This window comes from Lithobates pipiens, unplaced genomic scaffold (genome assembly GCF_037356315.1).
Source record: "Lithobates pipiens isolate NorthernLeopardFrog02 unplaced genomic scaffold, aLitPip1_a1.2 Scaffold_19, whole genome shotgun sequence".
In the NCBI taxonomy this organism is placed as follows: Eukaryota; Metazoa; Chordata; class Amphibia; order Anura; family Ranidae; genus Lithobates; species Lithobates pipiens.
Genome location: NW_027507764.1, coordinates 364328967 through 364348797, shown reverse-complemented (window position 1 = coordinate 364348797; position 19831 = coordinate 364328967). Strand labels below are relative to the sequence as shown.

Genomic DNA, 19831 nt, shown 5'->3' with positions numbered 1-19831 from the left:
AAAAAAAAAAAAAATCGCCCAATATACTTTTACTGGCCTATGAAATATCCCTGTGAGACAAACTGTGTGGGAAAAAAAAATAATCTAAGAGTTTACATTGGTTAATGTAACTCAAATATAGCTTAGTGTAATGCTACACCCACTAAATACTGTTTGTGTAGCCAGCATCTGAACCACATAAAAAACAATCATTTGAAAACAAGCAGAGCATATATTCAGCTTCAACACTGTAAAAATGAAGCAAGACTATATACTGTCTTTTACAAATTCTCCTAAGGCCATTTTATCTTTAGCTTATACATTCCATGCCATCATGCAGGCAACCAAATAGCAGATCCAAGTTAGTGTCGTTTACCAATATTAACATCTTTGTTAAGCTATAATTTAAAATTATTATTATTTTTATTATTATTTATTTTCCATATACACAGACAGAAATCAATTTCCCCAGGGATGAAACAAAAAACACGCATTGCTATTTACAGAAAATATTTAATTAAAAATACTTCATAATTACAGTAGTCTATTAAAGCATATACTTTTCATCACTTACACTTATAGAACATCTCTATATATACAGTATGAAATGTCACTCATTTTTTTTTTTTATTCTCTATACAATATGTAACATTCCTGCAGGGAGAAGAAAATTCCCTTGCCCGATAAAATCATCTATTTTAAACAATAGATGTAAAAAAAAAAAAAAAAAAGACAAAATATCTACAATACTCTGGTAGATTAGTAAAGCTTGAGATTTCAGTTGTCCATTGGATAGTGTATGCTTTCTATAAGCTGCACCCCCCCCCCCTCCCCCATATTCCATCAGTTCAGGGACTTCCACAGTGCAAGGACAATTCACGTCTGTTGTTACAAGATGATGAGAAGGACAGTGTTAAGTGGCATGAGCGTGCACAAATGGCGGACAGCTATATTCTTCGTGTGTAGAAGCGATGTGTAGATTGCTTTTCCCTCTTTTGTCTGGTGACTTTTTTTTTTTTTTTCCTTTCCCCTCCCTTATTTTCTAATTTGTTTCTCTCTTTCTCTCTGTGCTCCTCCTGGCTCTGGATTTGCCTGCTGCACACCTGTGGAAGAGGAATGAATAGAGGGGGTGTGTGAACCATTCTGCTCCAGACTGACTGGCGCCACCAACAAAACACAAGACATGCTTGATCAACAACCCAAAACAAACCAGGTCAAACTACAAGCACAGCTCCCAAGCCAGCCCAGAGCATAGGAACGCAGCTGCAAACGGACTGCTCAGTCCATGCTGTGTGTGTCTCTGCCATTGGGGCTGTGTCCTATCTACTCTGACCCCCCCACCTAGGGCTGGATTTAAAAATCACGCTGCTCTAGGCACACCTGAAAGATGAAGCCTCTCGTGTCGTGTGATTATTTTACTGAAAACTAAATGCTATGATATGCTACTGGAGGCAGCATGTAGGCTTTGTTATATAAAGGACTACTTTATAACAGCAGTGACCAAAAAAAAAAAGAAAAAAGGAGAAATCATTGGGATTGATTTACTAAAACTGGAGAGGACAATAATTGGTGCAGCTGTGCATGGTATCCAATCAGTTTCTCCCATTAAGCCTTGAGAAAAAAAATTGGAAGCCGATTGGTTTCTATGCACAGCTGCACCAGATTTTGCACTCTCCAGTTTTAGTAAATCACCCCTTTTGCATATTTAACTATAAAAAAAAAAAAAAAAAAAAGGTGTCTCCCTGTAATATCATGTACTCTGATTTTACTATAAAGCTGGATACACACTATACAATTTTCTTTAGATTTACCAAAACCATATAATATGAGGTCAAACCTTAAGAGTTTCAATTTGTATGCAATCAGGCAGGCCCACTACATGGTTTTGGTAAATCTAAAGGAAATCACACAACAACAGTTGTATACAGGCATACCCCACTTTTAAGTACACGATGCGGTTTATTTACTAAAGCTGGAAAGTGCAAAATCAGGCTCACTTCTGCATAGAAACCAATGAGCTTCCATGTTTTATTACCAAAGCTTAATTGAACAAGCTGGGGTTAGAAGCTCGTTGGTTTCTATGCAGAAGTGATCCTGATTTTGCACTTTCCAGCTTTAGTAAATAAACCCCATTGTGTACTTAAAAGTGGGGTACAATTTTCTTTAGATTTGTTTCCTTTAGATTTATCAAAACCATATAATATGAGGTCAAACCTTAAGAGTTTCAATTTGTATACAATCAGGCAGACCCTTGCACTACATGGTTTTGGTAAATCTAAAGGAAATCAGACATCAAAAGTTGTATAGTGTGTATTGGGTCTTAAGAGTTCTCCTGAATTTGGCATATGTTCAGAAAAAAAATAAAAAATAAAAAGAATATCACAATTTGTAAATTTTAAGGCCAAAAAAAAAAAAGAAACCACAAAAAGTTACATGCAATGAAAATTTGTAAATATTAAGGCCAGAAGAAACACAAAAAAAGTTACATGGGATGAAAATTTGTAAATATTAAGAAAATAAAAATATTTGTAAATATAAAGGCTCAGAGGTAAGCAAAAAAACAAAAATCATACACATCGTTATTACTAAATCTGAGTGCTGCCCCTTCTATCCTTACTGCCTTAGGCACTGGTCCACGAGTGCCAGTATAGCAAGTACAGCCCTACCCCACCCCAGGAAAAAAGCCCATCTCCTCTAATGCAATCTACAAAGGAATGGAAGGGGGGGGGGGGGGGGTCAAGAACTGCCTCTACATTCAACCTAAATCTGCCAGATTAAACATTAACCATTGTCTGGGCTGCTATTCTGACTTTCAGTCAATCAATGACAGGAGATGGATATCTCGGATAGACTGCTAGCAACGATCCATAACAATCACTGGAGAGGAAGCAAAAGTTCAAGACTCACCTTAAAAGACATCCTAGCGACACAGTATACTGTCCCCGTGTTTGTTCACAACTGACGCAGCCTGCAATTGAAAAAAAATAAATGTTATAGATAGGTTGAAATAGAGCAAGACAGTCAAAGATTGATCATAGCATGGGCACTAGCTGTCTAGGCTGTGACAGGTCACACTCCAGCGATCACAGCATCACACAGAAGGCTCAAATCACAAAGATAAAACCAGGATAGGGATACTTGTATTAAAAAAAAAAAAAAAAAGTGACAGTTATTTCATATGAATCCAAAGACATATGAAATGTACAGTCAGCGAAGGATCACAGCATGAGTACTGGCTGCCTGGGCAGTGGCAGGTCACACTCCAAGGATCAGAGCATCACACAAAAGGCTTAAATCAAAAATAAAACCAGGATAAGGATCCTTGTATTGAAAAAAAAAAAGTGACAGTTATTTTCATATGAATCCAATGACATGAAATGTACAGTCAGCGAGGGATCATAGCATGGGTACTGGCTACTTGGGCTGTGACAGGTCACACTCCAGGGAACAGAGCGTCACACAAAAGGTACAATTCACAAAGCTAACACCAGGATAGGGATTATTTTCATTAAAAAAGTGAGTTGTTTTCAGCTGAGCCTAGTGACATTTTAAAAGGACAGGCAGGGATGGATTACAGGATGGGCACTGGTTGCCTAGGTGGCCGTGACAGGTCCAAGGAGCATAGCATCCCACAAAAGACCAGGATAGGAATCCTTGTAATAAAAAGTGTTATATTCTGTTAAGCCTAATGAGCATTTAAAAAGTACAGCCAGGGATGGATCATAGAATGGGCACGGCCTGCCTAGGTTGTGACAGATCCAGGAATCAGAGCATCACGCAAATGGCTCAATTCACAAAGCTAACACCAGGATAGGGATCCTTATATTAAATAAGTGAGTTTATTTTCAGCTAAGCCTAATGACATTAAAAAAAGCACAATCAGGGATGGATCATAGCATAGGCACTGCCTAGGTGGCTGTGACAGGTCCAGAAATCAGAGTATTAAGCAAAAGGCTCAATTCACAAAGCTAACACCAGGAATATTATTATTATAATACAGGCTTTATATAGTGCCAACAGTTTGTGCAGCGCTTAGGACAGGGATCTTTATATAAAAAAAGGAGTTATTTTCAGCTAAGCTTAATGACATTTGAAAAGAACAATCAGGGATGGATCACAGCATGGTCACTTTCTGCCTAGGCTGTGACAGGTCCGTGGATCAGAACATCACACAAAAGGCTCAATTCACAAAGCTAACATCAGGATAGAGATACTTCTATTAAATAAGTTATTTTCTGCTAAGCCTAATAATAACATTAAAAAAGTACAGTCAAGGATGGAGCATAGCATGGCACTGGCTTCCAAGGCTGTGAAAGGTACAAGGACCAGATCATTCCACAAAAGGCTCAATTCAGAAAGCTAACACCTGGATTAGGAACCTTCTATTAAATATTCTAAAAAAAGTAGCAGTTATTTTCAGCTGAGATGAGGCTGAAAATAAAGACCTATATCCTAGCCATCACCTTCTGCTTGCCTGCTTCTCATGACATTGTGACAGGATCCAGGCATGTAGGGATTTCATAGCCGGGGCTCCGAATGATGGGACCTCATAGCCAGGGCTCAGGATGACAGGACCTCATAGCCGGGGCTCCGAATGACAGGACCTCATAGCCGGGGCACAGCATGACAGGACATCATAGCTGGGGCTCTGGATTACAGGACCTCATAGCCGGGGCGGAGCATGACAGGACCTCATAGCCTAGGCTCAGGATGACAGGACCTCATAGCCTAGGCTCAGGGTGACAGGACCTCATAGCCTAGGCTCAGGATGACAGGACCTCATAGCCTAGGCTCAGGATAACAAGATCTCATAGCCTAGGCTCAGGATGACAGGACCTCATAACCAAGGCTCAGGATGACAGGACCTCATAGCCAAGGCTCAGGATGACAGGACCTCATAGCCGAGGCTCAGGATGAAAGGACCTTATAGCTTGGGCTCAGGATGACAGGACTTTATAGCTTGGGCTCAGGATGACAGGACTTTATAGCTTTGGCTCAGGATGACAGGACTTTATAGCTTTGGCTCAGGATGACAGGACCTTATAGCTTGGGCTCAGGATGACAGGACCTTATAGCTTGGGCTCAGGATGACAGGACCTTATAGCTTGGGCTCAGGATGACAGGACCTTATAGCTTGGGCTCAGGATGAAAGGACCTTATAGCTTGGGCTCAGGATGACAGGACCTCATTGCCTAGGCTCAGAATGACAGGACCTCATTGCCTAGGCTCAGAATGACAGGACCTCATTGCCTAGGCTCAGAATGACAGGACCTCATTGCCTAGACTCAGGATGACAGGACCTCATTGCCTAGACTCAGGATGACAGGATTCATACTTGGGCTCAGGATGACAGCACCCCATAGCCTAGGCTCAGGATAGCAGAACCTCATTGCCTAGGCTCAGGATGACAGGACCTCATTGCCTAGGCTCAGGATGACAGGACCTCATTGCCTAGGCTCAGGATGACAGGACCTCATTGCCTAGACTCAGGATGACAGGATTCATACTTGGGCTCAGGATGACAGCACCCCATAGCCTAGGCTCAGGATAGCAGAACCTCATTGCCTAGGCTCAGGATGACAGGACCTCATTGCCTAGGCTCAGGATGACAGGACCTCATTGCCTAGGCTCAGGATGACAGGACCTCATTGCCTAGGCTCAGTATGACAGGACCTCATTGCCCAGGCTCAGGATGACAGGACCTCATTGCCCAGGCTCAGGATGACAGGACCTCATACTTGGGCTCAGGATGACAGAAAGGAGAGCCAACTCAAGCAATGAAGATGTTGAAATCACTATATTTGGTGATTGCAACACATTTTATAGAGAAAAAACCTCTTAATAATTCAAGGAGAGCCAGCTGCTTTCCACTCATCATGGCCACAACTACTGTTTTCTGTTGTAAGAGGAACTTCCAGGAATAAGCCTAGTGCCTGGGACTGATGGATCACAGGGAGCCCTGACAGGTGGATCTGCCCTTTCTCACATGCCAGAGCTGTCATGAGCCTCCAGTGAGCGCTGTAGCGGCACCACAGCAGTAGCGCAGCCTGTGACACGAGCTGGCCTCGTACAAAGCAGCGATGCGGGGAGTAGGTAGGTGGCCATGTCTTACCGGGTCGGTATTGAGGTCCGTTAGCGGGCTCCTGGCTGGGGGTTGCTGTCTGAGCAGTACAGGGTGAGTGTCCAGGGCCAGCTGAAGGTCCAGGATGTAGTCAATGACATGCTGCAGGATCTCCACTTTGCTGACTTTCTTGTTGGGCGGAATGGTGGGCACCAGCCTCTTGAGCCGGCTGTAACAGTCATTCATGTCATACTGCAGACACAGGGGCTCCTCTTCTTCCATCTTATAACGATCCACACTCAGACTGTGATCAGACAGGCAATGCAGGGCCAGCTCCCCGCACCCGCCCGCTACCGGGGCTTTCCTAGTGTGGGGGCGGACGGGGCTCACCGCTTTCATGGCACGTTCTGCACAGGACACCGGGGATCTCTGCCTCAACCCACGGGGGGCATGCAAGGGTTAAATCCGAGCAAGGCTGGCTTCTTCCCAGGCAGGTGCGGCGAGGTGACGACGGGTGACAGCGCGATGGACGGCGGAGAGACGCGAAACACAACGATCGTTCCCGGCTCCCGGCTCCGCGGATTGCGAGCTGACTCTCTGCTGCCTTATTTAAGACATGGGAGAGGGCGGGGAGGAGGAGGAGTGCCAGGGGGAGGGGGAGGGGGGAGCAGATACTCACTTCTCACCCATGCCTCCCTATACCGGCGCCCTGTACTTCTTTATACCTCCAATACCTCCCTATACCGGCACCTTGTCCTTCTCTATACCTTTCCATATCTCCCCGTGCCTCCCTATACCGGCGCCCTGTACTTCTTTATACCTCCCGATACCGACACCCTGTCCTTCTCTATACCTTACCATATCTCCCCATGCCTCCCTACACCGGCACCTTATACTTCTCCATACCTCTCTATACCGGCACCCTGTCCTTCTCTATACCTTACCATATCTCCCCATGCTTCCCTATACCGGCACCTTATACTTCTCCATACCTCTCTATACCGGCACCCTGTCCTTCTCTATACCTTCCCATATTTCCCCATGCTTCCCTATACCGGCACCTTATACTTCTCCATACCTCCTATTACTCCCTATACCGGCACCCTGTACTTCTCTATACCTTACCATATCTCCCCATGCCTCCCTATACCGACACCTTATACTTCTCCATACCTCCCTATACCGTCTCCCTGTACTTCTCCATCCCTCCCTATACCGGCACCCGGTCCTTCTCTATACCTTCCCATATCTCCCCATGCCTCCCTATACCGGCTCCCTGTACTTCTCCATACCTCCCATACCTACTATACCAGCTACCCATATCTCCTCATGCCTCCCTATACCTCCCCATACCTCCTCATGCCTCCCTATACCTCCCCATACCTACCTATACCTCCCCATACCACTCTTTACCGGCTCCCTGTACTTCTCCATACCTCCCATACCTCCAATACCGGCTCTCTATACCTCCTCATGCCTCCCCATACCTCCTCATGCCTCCCCATACCTCCCTATGCCTCCCCATACCTCCTCGTACCTCCCTATGCCTCCTCATACCTCCCTATACCTCCCCATACCTCCCTATGCCACCCTATACCTCCCCATACCTCCCTATACCGTCTCTGTACTTCTCCATACCTCCCTATACCTCACATACCTCCAATACCAGCTCTCTATACCTCCTAATGCCTCCCCATACCTCCCTATGCCTCCCCATATCTCCCTATACCTCCTCCTTATGAATTCTGATGGCAGCTAAGCAAGAGGGATTCCCCAACTCATTGAATGTGTGGATGGAGGAATTGAGTCATTTTTTTTGTGTTTTAATCCACTGGTTAAATTCTCTTCTGTCCCCCCCCCCCCCCCTTCTTTTTCCCCTTTCTCTCTATTTTCTGTCTTATTTCATTCTCTTTTTTCCTGCGGTGTCTTCTCTCTCTTCTCTCCTTCTCCCCTGTCTTTTTTAACACTCTTTTCTCTCTCTCTCTCTCCTGTCCAGTGATGGCTGGCGCTCACTTTTTTGAAGGGGGAGTGCAAACAAACTGGGGAAAAACAAAACAATCAACTGCAGTCTAACTGTGCCATCAAACGCAGCCACTGTGCCCATCAAACGCTGCCACTGTGCCCATCAAACGCTGCCACTGTGCCCATAAATTGCAGCCACTGTGTCATCAAATGCTGCCACTGTGCCCATCGAATGCTGCCACTCTGCCCATCGAATGCTGCCACTCTGCCCATCAAACGCAGCCACTGTGCCCATCAAACGCAGCTACTGTGCCATCAAATGCTGCCGCTCTGCCCATCTAATGCTGCCACTCTGCCCATCAAATTCTGCCACTGTGTCCATTGAATGCTGCCACTGTGCCCATCCAATGCTGCCACTATGCCATCCAATGCTGCCACTATGCCCGTCCAATGCTTCCACTGTGCCCATCCAATGCTACCACTGTGCCATTCAATGCAGCCACTGTGACCCCCCCCCCCCACACTTTCTGTCTGCCTGGCCCTTACCCTGTCTCGTTGTGGGAGTGGGTGACGGCGTCTAGTTGTGTCCTCCGAGTGTTTCCTCCATTAGTCTCCTCCCTTCTTCTCCCGTCAGGCATCCAATCACAGAGCCTGTTGTTTAAGCCAATCAGGTGACGTTAACAGACCCTAGCATCTGATTGGCGGAGAGGCAGTTCAGTGTTAGGACAGCGAATATTTATTCGCTGTTCTAACACACCTGGGTGAACAGCGAGCACCAAGCATGGCTCTTGCAGGTCACCTTTTTTGATGCCTATGAGAGCCTATCCATTGGCTGGAGAGAGGGGGCAGGAAACTGCATCCTGTCTTTTATTCTGACTCCCTATACCTCCTCGTACCTCCCTATGCCTCCCCATAGCTTCCTATGCCACCCTATACCTCCCCATACCTCCCTATACTGTCTCTCTGTACTTCTCCATACCTCCCTATACCTCACATACCTCCAATACCGGCTCTCTATACCTCCTCATGCCTCCCCATACCTCCCTATGCCTCCCCATATCTCCCTATACCTCCTCATACCTCCCTATGCCTCCCCATACCTCCCTATACCTCCCCACACCACCCTATGCCTCCCCATACCTCCCTATACCTACTCGTACCTCCCTATGCCTCCCCATACCTCCCTATACCTCTCCATACCTCCCTATGCCACCCTATACCTCCTCATACCTCCCTATGCCTTCCCATACTTCCCTATACCTCCTCATACCTCCCTATGCCTCCCCATACCTCCAAATACCTCCTCATACCTCCATATGCCTCCCCACACCTCCCTATGCCTCCATATACCTCCCTATACTGACTCCCCATACCTCCCTATACTAACTCCCCATACCTCCCTGTACTTCCTGTCATTCTGAGAAAAAAGCATACATTCAACTTTTGGGGGCAGGAAAAAGAAATAGAAAGGTAAGACGACTGTTATAGGGGATGCCAGGGACATGAAGAAGGAATGGCATAGAGATCGAAATGGATCGGGAATGGAGAGGTGATCAGAGGTGGGACATGTCATCTGCATGGCTGAAATAAATCACCTTGTGTGGACCATGTGTAAAATACACTTCCCGTGTATATTCATATTCACAGACTGTAATATGTGACATCACTGAGGATTACCTCCTGGACACATACCATGTCCATTGTAATTCTCTATGGAGGCATCTCTCTACAATACCTATTCATGTTTTGTAAAATGTTGTAATGCATATTTTGTAAATAAAGGTACATTTAGCTACATTTTCCCATTACTTTTACGTATTGTGACTTTTGGGACATCCTGTATATTTGTTTATAGGCATTCTCCTTTTACAGGCATATCTCTTTCACCCCCTTCCTCTTCTCTCTCTCCTGTTTCTTTCTTTTCTCTTTTTCCTTTTCCATCTTCTCTCTACATATAATTATTCTATAGATATATTCCCTACAAGCACATATCTTATTTTCTCTTCCTCCCCTTCCTTTTTTTCCCTGTCTTCTCCCTCTTCTCTCTTCTCTCCCCCTCCTTCCTTTTCTCTTTTTTCCCGTCTACTCTCTATGTATAATTATTCTGTAGATACATTCCTTACAGGCACATCTCTCCCTTTCTCATCCACCCCCTTCCTCTTTTCTGCTGTCTTCTCTCTCTCTCTTCTCATCCCTTCTTTCTCTTCCACCCCTTCCTCTTCTTTCCTGTCTTTTCTCTCCTCTCTCTTCCATCCCCCCCCCTTTTCTCTTTTTTTTCCTGTCTACTCTCTACATGTAATTATTCTATAGATATACTCCATACCAGCACATCTCTCCCTTTCTCTTCCACTACCTTCCTCTTCTCTTTCTCTTTTTCCTTCTCCGTCTACTCTGTACATATAATTATTCTATATATGTACTCCCTAGAAGCACATCTCTCCCTTTCTCTTCTACCCCTTCCTCTCTTATGCTGCCTTCTCTCTCCCCCCACCCCTTTCTTTTCTCTTTTTCATTATCTTGTCTACTCTCTACATATAATTATTTTATATATATATATATACTGTGTATATGCACATCTCTCCTTTTCTCTTCCACCCCTTTCCTCTTCACTCCTGTCTTCTCTCTCCTCTCTCTTCCCTCTCCCCTCTCTCTCCTCTCACTTCTCCTTTCCCTCTCTCTCCCCTCTCTTTCCTCTCTCTCTCTTTCCCTTTTTTCTTTTCTCTTTTTACTTTTCCCCTCTTCTCTTTACATACAGTTATTCTATAGATATACTTCGTACAAGCACAACTCTCCCTTTCTCTTCCACCCCTTTTCTCTTCTCTCATGTCTTCTCTCTCTTTTCTGTCTTCTCTCACTATCCCCCCTTTTGTCTTCCTTTTTTCTCCCCATCTTCTCTATCCCTCTTTCTTATCATTTCCTCTTTTCTGTTCACCTCTTCCCCTCTTTCCTCCCAGTCTTCTTTCTCTCTCTCTTCTCTCCTATCATTTTTGTCTCTCTTTCCTGTCTCTTCTTTCTTTTTCTTTTGCTTCTTTTTCTTTTTCTACCCTATGTCTTCTCTCTTTCTTCTATATCTTTTTTTTTACCTCTCTCCCGTCTTTATCTCCTTTCTGACTTCTGTCTTCCATCCTCTCGCTATTCTTTTAACCCCTCATTCTCTTCTCTAAAGCTTGCCATACATGAATCGAAATTTGGCAGGTTCAGCAGAGACCTGCCAAATTTCAATCCATGTATGGGCAGGCTTGTTGGAGAATCTTCTTTCAATCAGTAGCTATAGCTATACCATCTATAGCTGGCGGTTCTGATTAGTGAATTCTGATGGCAGCTAAGCAAGAGGTCTTCCCCAATTCATATTGAATGTGTGGATGGAGGAATCGAGTCATTTTTTTGTGTTTTAATCCAATGGTTAAATTCTCTTCTGTCCCCCCCCCCCCCCCCCACCTTCTTTTTCCCCTTTCTCACTATTTTCTGTTTTATTTCTTTCTCTCTTTTCCTGCTGTGTCTTCTCTCTCTTCTCTCCTTCTCCGCTGTCTTTTTTAACACTCTTTTCTCTCTCTCTCCTGTCCAGTGGTGGCTGGCACTCAATTTTTTTTTGGGGGGGGGGGCGGGTGCAAACAAACTCTGCCCATCGAATGCTGCCACTCTGCCCATCAAATGCAGCCACTATGCCATCAAATGCTGCTGCTCTGCCCATCTAGTGCTGCCACTCTGCCCATCGAATTCTGCCACTGTGTCCATTGAATGCTGCACTGTGCCCATCCAATGCTGCCACTATGCCATCCAATGCTTCCACTGTGCCCATCCAATGCTACCACTGTGCCATTCAATGCAGCCACTGTGACCCCCCCTCCCACTTGCTGTCTGCCCGGCCCTTACCCTGTCTCATTGGGGCAGCAGGTGACGGCTGTGAGCTGTGTCCTCCGAGCGTTTCCTCAATTAGTCTCCTCCCTTCTTCTCCCGTCAGGCATCCAATCACAGCGCCTGTCATTTAAGCCAATCAGGTGATGGTAACAGACCCTAGCATCTGATTGACGGAGAGGCAGTTCAGTGTTAGGACAGCAAATATTTATTTGCTGTCCTAACACACCTGGGTGAACAGCGAGAACCAAGCATGGCTCTTGCAGGTCACCTTTTTTGACGCCTATGAGAGCCTATCCATTGACTGGAGAGAGGTGGCAGGAAACTGCATCCTGTCTTTTATTCTGACTCCCCCGTCTTCTCTCCATCTTCTTTTCCCCCCATTATTACCTTTCTCTTCCTTCGTTATTTTATCTCTTTTCTCTCTAAATTGTCTCTCTCCCCTCTCTGTTCTATGTCTTCTTTGTCTGCTCTCTCTATTTTTTCTCCTACTCTATCTCCTACTTTTCTTTCTTTTGCCTTATCTATCTATCTATCTATCTATCTATCTATCTTTCTATCTATCTATCTATCTATCTATCTATCTATCTATCTATCTATCTATCTATCTATCTATCTATCTATCTATCTATCTCTTTCTTTTGTATTCTCTCTCTTAACACCAAAATATGTTGATTTAACGCTGAGTTTAATGCTAGCTGTACACACATAGATTTCTCTTGTTCAGCTCTAGAGAAATGGAATAGATTCCTCCACCCAAGCTAAACAGCATGGATGAAGGAATCTCATTTGCCGTCTATTTTATTAAACAGCAGCATCCTCCAAGGCCATCTGAATACCTGAACAGTCACCGCATCTGATTGGATGTAGTCACAGTTCAGCCAACAATTTTTCACCCAGCTCCTTTGTTTTTCAAACAAACTTGTCAAGCTGGGATGATGCCAACAAGGCCACCCATGGCTTTTGGCTGATTCAGTAGAAATTAACTGACATTGAGTGTGCATATCAAGTTTGGGCGTGGATATCCATGACCGTTTTTGCTAGTTTTTTTTTTTCAATTTCTGTGCCTGCCATTTCATTCAATGCAATAGTTTATTTATAAAATGTGAAGAATTCTAGACATGATAAAGACAATCAGGATGAATGCTACAGGGTTATCTTCTAAACCATGTCATTAAAACATGCCAAAGGGAACACAGTGATAGATGTGCCTGTTGTCAAGTAGATATCGCTAAGCTGAAACTATAGTGTTTGGTGTGCAGGTGAAACGTAATTACATAGTAATGAGACATTACCCTCCAAGGAGCAGGATGGCCTGCTCGCCACCATTTGCAGTGACACAAATGTCGATGACAGGGTTTATTTGCAAAATGGTTTTTATGACCAAGAAAGCACCTGCCTCTTGAATGCATTGTGTCATACAAGAGATCCCATGTTATGGTTCATTGTCTTTACTCAATGCACTTGAATGAGCTCTGTTAGATGTGAAACAATACTTATATTTTATAATTTACATTTCTATTCATCATTATGTTTATTTAGTTATAGGTTATAAAATCACTTGTAAAAAAGATTGCATAAAGTTATATGTAGTAGTAACTGTTGAAGACAAAGAGGAAAAAAAAAGAAGAAGAAAAATGTAACAAAATGTTTTGTATGTTTTTTAATATGTGAAAATAATAAAAATTATTTGGAAAAAAAAAGATTGCACTATAGTACTAGTGTGATAGCCAGCTAAAATTCATATGGATGTCCAGCCAAAACATTTTTTTTTTAGTTTTGGATAGATTGAGATATGGTCAGACAACTTCTGTGTTTTTACTGTTATTTAGGCTTTTGTGAGGAATCAGAGAGATTTATCCTCACTTCCTTTCCTGCTAACGTTTTACCAGAGAGGAAGTGTGGGGAAATCTCTTACAACTACACAAACAGAAATAAAAATGCTTTCCTTAACCCCCCTGGCGGTATTCCCGAGTCTGGCTCGGGTTGAAGTTTTATACCAAAAGCGGTAACCCCCGAGCCAGACTTGGGACCGCATCGCTGTATGCAGGAGGAGGTTTACTTACCTTCTCCCCTGGATCCAGCGTTGTCCCCCCGCTGTACGAGCGGCTCGTCCTCCACTCGATTCATCACAGAGCCGAGCTCCGTTCCCTGCGAGCGTTGCAACGCATGGGGACGGAGATCGGTGCCAAATTCAAAAAGTGAAACACACACATTACATACAGTATAATGTAATCTTACAGATTACATTGCTGTATGTAATTATTTCACATCCCCTTTGTCCCCAGTGGTCTGTCCAGTGTCCTGCATGCAGTTTTATATAATAAAAACTGTTCTTTATGCCTGGAAACTGGAGATTGTCCATAGCAACCAAAACTGTCACTTTACATCAAAAATGATTTTAGACCAGCTAGAAAACAGCGATAATAAATTAGAATCACTCGCAGAATTGAGGGATAGCGATTTGTGGGGAGATCCATCATCAAATATTGAAAAGTAATAACAGTGACAATTCTGCAACTGAGCAAATTTCAGTGTTTTTGATTTGATTACCTTATTGAATAATTTTTATTGTTGTTATATTATTATTTGGTATAATTATTTATAGTTATTTATTATATTATAATTTATGATTTAATTTTTCAAACTTTATCATACCCGGGATGTCTGCTAGACTCTGGTTTGGACAGATTTAAGTGAGTTATTCCTAAGAATTACAGGACTACAATATAAAACACCAAATTTTCATGCAAAATAATTGTACCGCTTTCAGCACCTAAAATCCGAAATAATCATACCGCCAGGGAGGTTAAGGCATAACTAAAGTTTTGGAAATAGTGGAGAAGTATTAGAACTGCTGTCAGGTTTGTATAGCTGTCTGAGTCCACATTAGAGAGATTCAACTTCTGTATTTGCCCTGTATACCATTATCATGGAAAGTGAAAGAAAACCCCAAATTTTGGGTTGTTCCCATAACATGAATTGAGGGGAAACATTCCAATAAAAACACTGTTGACCCCAGTGACAACCCTCACTTTTAGGGTTTTTCTCTCACTTTCTGTTTTGTCTATAAGGACATAGCAAAACAAACAAAAAACGATAAAAACAAGGTTTATAACATTCTATTATTCTATCCAAAAAGGAAAAAAAAGTTTTGCCTTTAATTTTACTTTCATTTTACTCTACGCATATTTGGGGAAGTCTTGAACCCTTGTAAGGTTTCTATTTCTGTATGTGGCCCCGTTGTAGATTTTTCCTCACTTCTTTCCTTGTGAAAAGCATTGTCAGCAGGAAAGGAAGTAAGGGTAAATCTCTTTAACTGAGCCCTTGATAGCAATAAAAAAACTGATGTTCTAATCCTTCTCCATTTCATCCAAAATTAAAAAAATGTTTTCGGCTTGATATATACTTGCAATACACTTGATACAGACAGATACCTTAAAGTGGTTGTAAACCGCATTCATGAAATATGATCTAAGCACATATATATCTGTAGTGTTTGCTTGTCTCTCTCCAAAGCTCTAAGTGTCGTTTCGCTCTGGTGCTCTGTTCCTCTATTATCTGTATGAGTCACTTCTGACAAGCTCTACATGAGATAACAGTAGCTGAAAATTTGTGTCAGGGAGGGAGCATAGAGGTAGATAAACAGGGAGCTTGTCTATTCAGACTACAGCTCGGCATGTTCCTTAATTTCTCTGCCTATGTGGAGTGGGGGGGGGGGGGGTGTCCCTTTCCTCCAATCAGCTCTCACACAGTATAAGCCCAGACTCCCCACCCACCCCTATGTGCTGCTGAAAGGGGAAGAAAGATTTTTAACATGATCTGTACTTTCCAAAGAATGTAGGAAGGTGAAGACAGCAGTTATAGATGTACAACTTATGTAGGAGGATTTGTTTTATCTCTGTGTATCATATGAGGATGTTCACTTCACTGGGTATATGTGAGGGTTTACATCCACTTTAATTTACATTCTGTAGCAAACTATGACTGTCAGGGGATTTAAACAGAAAATATAAAAAACTTTATACCCTTCCCTTACTCTATCCAAGATTACTTTTTTTTTTAGCTATAGTCCCCCTTTCATAAGTGCACTTGTGCAAGCCTACTGAATAGGTTCCACTATTCAGTAGGCTTGTACAAGTGCACTTATGAAAGAGGGACTATGGCCTCTTTCACACTGAGGCACTTTGCAGGCGCTAAAGTGCTAAAAATATTGCCTGCAAAGTGCCCTGAAAGAGCCGTTCAGTGCACTCCAATGTGAAAGCCCTGAGGGATTTCACACTGGAGCGGTGCGCTTGCAGGATGGTCAAAAAAGTCCTGCAAGCCGTGTCTTTGGAGCGCTGTAGGAGCGGTGTATTTACCGCTCCTAAAGCGCCCCTTCCCATTGAAAACATGGCAGCGCTCCAAACCCGCCTGCAAAGCGCCGATACAGCGGCGTTTTACGGGCAGTTTTAACCCTTTTTCGGTTAAAACTGCCCCACTAGCGGCTGATCAGCGCCGCTAAAAGGACGGTAAAGCGCTGCCAAATATAGCGCCGCTTTACCGCCAGCGCGCTGAGTGCCCCGGTGTGAAAGGAGCCTTAACCACTTGACCACTGGGCACTTAAACACCCTTAATAACCAGACCAATTTTCAGCTTTCAGTGCTCTCACAATTTGAATGACAATTACTCGGTCATGCAACACTGTACCCATCTGAAATTTTCGTCCTTTTTTTCCCACAAATAGAGCTTTCTTTTGGTGGTATTTGATCACCTCTGCGTTTTTTATTTTTTGTGCTATTAATGAAAAAATACCGAAAATTTTGTAAAAAAAAGCATTTTTCTTCATTTCTATTAAAATTTTTTGCAAATAAGTAATTTTTCTTCATAAATTTGGCCAAAAATGTATACTGCTAAATGTCTTTAGTAAAAATAACCCAAATTAGTGGATATTATTTATTCTGCGTGAAAGTTATAGGGTCTACAAGCTATGGTGCCAATCACTGAAAATGTATCAATTTGATCACAGCTGATGTACTGACAGTCTATCTCATTTCTGGAGACCCTAACAAGCCAGTAATGTACAAAAACCCCCCAAATGACCCCTTTTTGGAAAGTAGACATTCCAAGGTATTTAGTACGTGGCACGGTTAGTTTTTTGAAGTTGTAATTTTTTCCCACAATTCTTTGCAAAATAAAGATTTTTTTTATTTTAATTTTTTTTCACACCAAATTGTCATTTTACCAGGCTATTTCTCTCACACGGCATATACATTCCACAAATGAAACCCCAAAATACATTCTGCTGCTCCTCCTGAGTACGGTGATACCACATGTGTTAGACTTTTACACAGCCTGGCCACATACACAAGTCCAACATTGAAGTAGCAACTTCAGGCGTTCTAGGAGCATAAATTACACATCTAATACCTCAACCACCTATTACACTTATGAAGGCCCTGGAGCACCAGGACAATAGAAACGCCCACAAAGTGACCCCATTTTGGAAAGCTAACACCCAGGTGGGCACTGATGGGCACAGGTGGGCACTGATGGACACAGGCGCCACTGATGGACACAGGCGGCACTGATGGACACAGGCGGCACTGATGGGGCACTGCAGTGGCACAGGTGGCACTGATGGGCGCAGGTGGCACTGATGGGCGCAGGTGGCACTGATGGGCACAGGTGGCACTGATGGGCACTATAGTGACTTTGGTGGCACTGGTGTGGCTCTGGTGGCACTGATTAGCACACAGATGGCACTGGTGGGCACAGGCGGCACTGGTGGGCACAGGCGGCACTGGTGGGCACAGGCGGCACTGGTGGGCACAGGCGGCACTGGTGGGCACAGACGGCACTGATGTGGCACTGCAGTGGCGCAGATGAGCACTGATGGGCACAGATGGCACTGATGGGCACAGGTGGCACTGATGGGCACAGGTGGCACTGATGGGCACAGGTGGCACTGGTGTGGCACTGGTGTGGCACTGGTATGGCACTGGTATGCACTGTAGTGGCACTGCTATGCACTGGGGTGGCACTGGGGTGGCACTGGGGTGGCTCTGCTGGCACAGAGGTGGCACAGAGGTGGCACAGAGGTGGCAAAGGTGGCACAGGTCGCACAGGTGGCACAGATGTGGCACAGGTGATAGATGGCACTGGTCTGGCACTGGTCTGGCACTGTTCTGGCACTGTTGTGGCACTATTTGGGCACTGCTGGGCACTGCTGGGCACTCACGGTTATTTTTTATTTTCACTGGAATGTTCTCCTCTCCTCTCACGCTGCATCGGTGTGAGGAGAGGAGACTGATGACCTTAGCTTGACCCGGCAAGCCGAATTGTTTACATTTGTGATCGCTCCGTCATTGGACGGAGCGATCACGTGGTAAAGGACCGCTGCCATTGGTCCTTTACCGCGATCCGTGTTGCGCCGGGTCCCGTGAACTCGGCGAGCACGGATGTTCCGGCGTGCGCGCCCCAGGGGGCGCGCACGAACGATTCTCCGGGAGGCCGTTAATTAACGGCCTCTCAGAGATAGCAAACCGACCTATAGCCGTTAATCGGCTATAGGCCGGTTATTAAGTGGTTAAGGTACTTTTTTTTCATCTTGTATAGAGTAAGACCCCTTTCACACTGAGCTGCCCGTGCTTTAGCGCTAAAGCATTGCTTGCTTTAGCGCTGTTTAGGCTGTGCTTTTCGCCTGCTAGCGGGCAAAGAAGGGGTTAAAAACGCCCGTGTTGCGGCGCTTCAGAAGTGCTGCCCATGCATTTCAATGCACAGAGCATTTTGGGAGCGATGTATACAGCGCTCCCAAAACACCCCAAAGATGCTACTTACAGGACTTTTCCTAACGTCCCACAAGCACACTGCCCCAGTGTGAAAAGTCACATTGCAATGAATGGGAGGCAGTTTTCAGGGTCTAAGGGAGGGTTATAACCCCTGTCAGTTTTTTTATTTACCATTTGTGTCCTATTGGAGAGATTTGTCTTCATTTCTTATCCCATAGCCAAAACAGGAAGTGAAACAAAATCCCTGCAAATTAAGGGAATCCATTGGGGACCATGATGTCATCAGAACTAGTGCCTCCATTGGGAAATTTCCCCTAGATTACTGTTCTGCGGACTCTATAGTGTTATAATGACAACCCAAAATTTGTGATTTTCTTTTACTTTCACTATCAATGATAATGACAAGGACCATTAGAGAAGGTGAATCTTCCTAACCGGGGCACAGACAGCAATAAAAACTGACAAGTGTTCTAATCCCTCTTCACTCTATCTAGAACTAAAAAAAAATGCTTTGCTTTAGTTACACTTTAAGATTGACGTGTTATTTCTCTAATGTCAAATATTTCCATTAAATGTACATGTCATTAAGCTGAAAATGTCAGATTAAACTTTTTTCATCCAATTAAATCTTAAAAAGGAAACCTTTAATAAGTGGAATATATAGGCTTCCATTGCTAATGACCTGGCTGTTATGTTAATCATCTATCTTTCTGAGTCACTGACCTGGAACAAATATAAGATCAGAAATTCTGTCTTCATGTGCTGTACACTTATTCTAGGTCAGTGACTCCAAAAATAATCAGGACAGCCAAGCAACTAGCATTTAGTGGTCTAGAGGTCAGCAATAGGTGCTCCACTGCACTCATGACAGTTTACCTTTAAGACTTATTGTAGCCATATATAGCATAAATATATATAAATATAACATTTATTAGCTGTAGGTTAAGCTATGCAGAAATCTCAATGCATGCCGAGACATATAAAGCAAAAAAAAAAAAAACAACTTATGGACCAGTTTTCCAGTTTATAAAATCTTTATATCTTCGCCACTGCCAATCTGGAAGTGTGTGGAGTGCAAATGAATCTTTTTCTTGGTCATTATCCACTTGGTATGTGTGGTCACTGGGTGGCTATTCCTGTTGTTTCCAAATATTTCCATAACATATGGAAAATATACCAGTGGGATCATGATGTGGACTGTGTG

The 19831-nt window shown here is 43.9% G+C and overlaps 1 protein-coding gene across 1 annotated transcript; it reads right to left on the bottom strand.

The window, feature by feature from the left end:
- Positions 1 to 472: 472 nt before the first annotated feature.
- On the bottom strand, positions 473 to 6641 carry ID4 (inhibitor of DNA binding 4). The gene is made up of 3 exons (XM_077492261.1): positions 6092 to 6641; positions 2887 to 2947; positions 473 to 1082 (listed from the first exon to the last, which is right to left on the bottom strand). The coding sequence occupies exons 1-2, from the start codon at positions 6437 to 6439 to the stop codon at positions 2900 to 2902; spliced, it is 396 nt and encodes a 131-aa protein (XP_077348387.1). The 5' UTR covers positions 6440 to 6641; the 3' UTR covers positions 473 to 1082; positions 2887 to 2899.
- Positions 6642 to 19831: the final 13190 nt, after the last annotated feature.